This window comes from Sprattus sprattus, assembly GCF_963457725.1.
Source record: "Sprattus sprattus genome assembly, chromosome: 15".
NCBI classification, from domain to species: Eukaryota; Metazoa; Chordata; class Actinopteri; order Clupeiformes; family Clupeidae; genus Sprattus; species Sprattus sprattus.
Genome location: NC_137913.1, coordinates 1769721 through 1774720, shown reverse-complemented (window position 1 = coordinate 1774720; position 5000 = coordinate 1769721). Strand labels below are relative to the sequence as shown.

The 5000-nt window shown below is 58.1% G+C and overlaps 1 protein-coding gene across 1 annotated transcript in view; it reads right to left on the bottom strand.

Moving 5' to 3' along the window:
• Positions 1–5000, bottom strand: part of zeb1a (zinc finger E-box binding homeobox 1a) — a gene marked incomplete at its 3' end in the record, with an annotated part of 25140 nt that overhangs the window by 241 nt on the left and 19899 nt on the right. Inside the window, exons 7-10 of the mRNA XM_080851897.1 lie at positions 3538–5000; positions 2096–2770; positions 1560–1734; positions 362–817 (exon numbers count right to left, since the gene is read on the bottom strand). The exon at positions 3538–5000 is cut by the window's right edge and continues 405 nt beyond it. Coding sequence (XP_080708023.1) covers positions 362–817; positions 1560–1734; positions 2096–2770; positions 3538–5000 — 2769 coding nt within the window. The remainder of the gene's footprint in view (positions 1–361; positions 818–1559; positions 1735–2095; positions 2771–3537) is intronic.

Below are 5000 nucleotides of genomic sequence, written 5' to 3'. Positions count from 1 at the left end.
TTTTCTTCAAAGTTCAGGCACACCGGGATTAGAACACAGTAGAGAGAGACACCGCTTCCATGGCAACACAGGTCAGAGGTCACGGTGCTGGCCTCCGTTCCTCTCACCTGACAGTTTTAAGAGTCGTTTTTTTCCTTTTCAGCACTCATGTCTGAGTCTGGCTCCTCCCCTGTCGCCATGGTTTCAACCAAAGCTCCTCCCTCTTCTTCCTCCTCCTCCTCCTCCTCCTCCTCCTCTCCCAGCGTGATCTCGAGCACCTCCTCCTCCTGTTCACCTAGCTCTGCCTCTTCTCCTCTGCTCTCCTCTTCTCCACCTCCTTCTCTCTCTACGCTGTTCTCCTTCTCCTCCTCTCCCCTCTCCTCCTCCTCCTCCTCTTCTCCCCCTCCTCCTCCTCCTCCCTCTATCTCTCCTTCCTCCATCTCCCCCCATCCCTCGCTCCCATCCTCCTCCTCTCCCACCCGCACCACTCGGATGTCGTCCAGGCTGATAGCCTCTCCTTCCTCCTCCTCCTCTCCTTCCTCCTCCACCTCGCCCTCCTCCACCTCCTCCACCTCCTCCTCCTCCTCCTCGCCCTCATCCTCCTCGCTGTCTCGCTCTATGGCGTGTGAGAGGGGCAGCGGGGGGTGGTTGGTGTCCTTGTGGCAGTAGGAGTAGCGGTGGTTCATGTGCTGGGAGTAGGAGCCGGAGTGGGAGAAGCGCTTGAAGCACTTGTCACACTGGTACGGCTTCTCTCCCGAGTGCAGCCGCGAGTGCTCGATCAGGTGGTGCTTGTGTTTGAAGGCCTTCCTGCACACCGCACACTCATGGGGGCGTTTACCTGTAGACACACACACACACACACACACACACACACACATGAGGTCAATTACCTGTAGACACACACACACACACACACACACACACATCACAGTCATGGGGGCGTTTACCTGTAGACACACACACACACACACAGTCATGAGGGCGTTTACCTGTAGACACACACACACACACATGAGGTTGTTTACCTGTAGACACACACACACACACACACCGCACATTCATGAGGTCGTTTACCTGTAGACACACACACATCACAGTCAGGTGTGTGTGTGTGTGTGTGTGAATGTGTGTATGTATGCAGGTGTGTGTGTGTCTGTGTGTCTGTGTGGTGTGTGTGTGTGTGTGTGTGTGTGTATGTGTGTGTGTGTATGTTACCTGTGTGTGTGTGTGTGTGTGTGTGTGTTTGTGTGTGTGTGTGTGTATGTTCTGTGTGTTCTGTTCTGTAGACACACACACACACTCATGAGGTCATTTACCTGTAGACACACACACATCACAGTCAAGTGTGTGTGTGTGTGTGTATGTTCTGTGTGTTAGCGTGTGCGTGTGTGTGTGTGTGTGTGTGTGTGTGTGTATGTTCAGATTGTGTGTGTGTGTGTGTGTGTGTGTGTGTCTGTGTCTGTGTCTGTGTCTGTGTGTGTGTGTGTGTGTGTGTCTGTGTCTGTGTCTGTGTCTGTGTGTGTGTGTGTGTGTTACCTGTATTTGTGTGTATGTTCTGTGTGTGTGTGTGTGTGTGTTACCTGTGTGTTCATATTTGTGCCGCAGCAGTGAGCTGCTCTTCTGAAAGATCTTGTCACACAGATCGCACGCGAACTGCCCAGCCTGGACACGCCTCTTTTTGGGAGAGGAGGTGGAGTCTGTATCGTTTGGCTCCTCCCCCACAGACACACCAGACACTGAGTCAGCTCTCTCTTCCTGTAAGGACCAGAGGCAGGAAAGGGTTAGGGCCAGGAAAGGGTTAACACTCACACTCTCTCTTTCTCTTCCTTCCTCTCACTCTTACGCTCTCTCACTCTTTCTCACACACTCTTTCTATTTCTTCCTCTCTCTCTCCCTCTCCCTTTCTTCCTCTCTCTCTATCTCACACACACACTCTCTCTTTCTAAATCTCTCACTCTCTCTCTCACACACATACTCTCTCTTACTCTCTCCCTTACACTCACTCTTTTTGTCTTTCACTTTTCTCACCCCAGACTCTTTCTCTCTCTCTCTCCCCTCCCTTCCATTCACTCTCTCTCCTCTTTCTCTTCCCCATCTCTCTCTCTCTCTCTCTCACCTGGCATCCGTTCAGGATGACGGCGCTGTGTGTGTTGCTGGGCGTGTACGTGTACGTCAGCTGCGGGATGAGAATGGTGCGCTTCTGATTGGCCGTTGCTGTGACGACACCTGTCGGCAGGCAGGAGACAGACCCCGGGTCGGCGATGGCTACCAGCCGTGTTGCCAAGGCGATGTTGAGAGGCGCCACCGTTTGCGGACTCAGGTATATGGTCGTTGTCGTCGTGACCGGGGCAGCAGCAGCAACATCCGTTGGCATAGCGACAGTTGTAATACTGTTATTCTTATCGTTGTTGTCATGGTTGCCAGGCAACGGCTCCACGGCAGGTTGCTCCTCCTCCTTCTTGATGCAGCAGAGGTTGAGCGGCTCCTGCTGCACGCTGGCGCTAGCTTTAGCGTTAGCATGGTTAGCATTAGCGTTAGCATGCGGGGGTGACGTGCGCGGCAGGGAGAGGTCCAGCGGCTCGGCCTGACTCTCGCCCTCTGAGTCCAGCTCCGTCTTCACGATGAGCAGCCCCGCGGCGGACAGGTCCAGGGGGGTCGGAGAGGAGGGAGGGGAGGGCGGGGGGGCGGAGGCCTCCCTAAGGCCGGGGCTAGCGCTCAGGGTGGGGGGGCAGTCCTGGGGCTCGGAGCACAGCGCGGGGTCCTTACTCGGGCGCGCTAGAGATATCGCCTGCTAGAAAAGAGGTAAACAGCTTTGTTACGTGCACACTGACATCACACACCTTCATCGTCACATCCAGGGCACCACCACTAGAGGGCGCTTTAACTATCATCCTCATTTAAAAACTCATTAAACGACACGCTGCACTTTTCATTAATGAGAAAGCAATGCATGAGGAGGGAGAGAGAGAATAAGGGATGGAGAGAGAGAGAGAGAGAGAGAAAAAGAGAGAGAGAGAGAGAGAGGGTGAGAGTGAGGGTGAGTGTGATGGAGGAGAGGATGAGAGAGGGAGGGAGAGTTAGGGAGGGATAGGATGGAGAGAGGGAGGGAGGGAGAGAGGGAGGTAGGGAGAGAGAGAGGGAGGGAGGGAGAGAGAGAAGGAGGGAGAGAGTGAGGGAGAGAGAGCGTGAGGGAGGGAGAGAGGGAGGGAGGGAGTGAGGGAGAAAGAACATGAGGGAGGGAGGGAGTGATGGAGGGAGAGACAGTGAGGAAGTGATGGAGAGAGTGAGTAAGGGAGAGAGTGAGAGAGAGAGAGAGGGAGTGAGATAGGGAGGGAGGGAGGGAGAGAGAGGGAGGGAGAGAGTGAGATAGGGAGGGAGGGAGGGAGTGAGATAGGGAGGGAGGGAGGGAGAGAGAGAGGGAGGGAGAGAGTGAGGGACGGAGGGAGAGAGTGAGGTAGGGAGGGAGAGAGGTAGGGAGAGAGGGAGGGAGAGAGTGAGGGAGCGATGGAGAGAGTAAGTAAGGGAGGGAGAGAGAGAAAGACTGAACTGGTCTCTCACCATTGGGTCTGGGGTGGGGGTGTTGGCTTCTGTGGCAGGGGTGCTGATGTGTGTGTGGCTTAATGTCACGTCTGGGCCGCTGGTGTGTGTCTTGGTGTGTGTCACAGGTGTGTTTATGGTGTGTGCCTCTTGTGTGGAGTTGGTGTGTGTGATGGCGTCCGCTGCAACAGCTGCATCGGTGTGTGATGTGTGTGTGTCGGTGTGTGTTGTGTGTGTGTCGCCCTCTGCTGTGTGTGCAGTAGCGTCGGCGGGTGTGGTTTGTGTGGTGTGTGTGTTGGCGTTGAGTGTGTGTGTGTGTGTGTGTGTGTCCACGCCGGCCTGCCCGCCGTTCCTCATCCTGGTGAACCAGCGGCGCACCACCACTAGGGGGAGCCTTGCCTCGCTGGCGGCCGCACGCAGCTGCTCCTCGCTGGGGCTGTCCGACGCGCTGTAGGCCTTCAGCAGATGCAAGAGGCTCCGCAGGGGCGCACGCCCGGACCCCCCAACGACCCCCGACCCCCCAACGACCCCCGACCCGCCCACCTCGGGGTCGTTGTCCTGGAGACAGCTCTGGAGCGCGTGCAGTGGGTCAGGGCAGCCGTCATCACACAGCGGGCACTGGGCCGAGCTCCCCTCTTCCTCCACCTCCTCCTCTTCCTCTGTTCTCTCCTCTCCGACAGCACACACCTGGGCGGCGGCACTCTCTGGGTCGGCCGGTTCCACTTTGACCCGCACCAGCTGCACAGGGTTCTGCGGTTCCGAAGGGTTGGGTTTGGGTTTGGCAGCAGCAGCAGCGGTGTTGGTGGTCTGAGGTGGGGGGGGTGCGGAGGCGGGGGCTGGAGTGATCTGGACCAGGCTGCCGCCGGCAGCGGTGGGATGATGATGGGGACCGGACCCGGTCTGGGCCAGAAGCAGCTTGACCGGGCCGCACGACGACGGTGGTGCCGAGGCCAACTGGGTCAGCGCCGCGGGTCTGAGCGCCGGGTTGGGTCCCGAGCCGGTCTGAACCAAGCTGATCTGGACCAACCCAGACTGAGCTGCTGGCCTCATCTGGACCGGGCCGAGCGGGGTGCCTCCAGGGGTGGACTGGCTGAGCGGAACCAGAGTGGTGACTGACTGGGCTGGACCGGGGGCACTGCCACTGCCTTGAGTTGCGCTCAGCTTGGCTGGCACCGTCTGACCCGCCCCCGTCTGACCCGTGCCAGTCTGGGCGGCGGGCACCATGTGTGTGAGGGCGGAGGGGTCGAGGCTGTAGTTGAGGATGATCTTGGTGGTGCCGTCGTGATCCAGCAGGGGCAGGGAGAAGGCCGAGAGCAGCTGGGGCTGCTGGGAGTTTTGCAGCAACAGCGTCTGCGTGCGTGGGCCCGCCCCCTGACCTATGACCTTAGCGCTCAGTTGGCCGTTCACACCCGCCAGCACCTGCCTGACCACGCCCCCTCCCTCCACGGCCGCCTTCAGGGCATTCTGCAGGTCGCTCAGGTTGA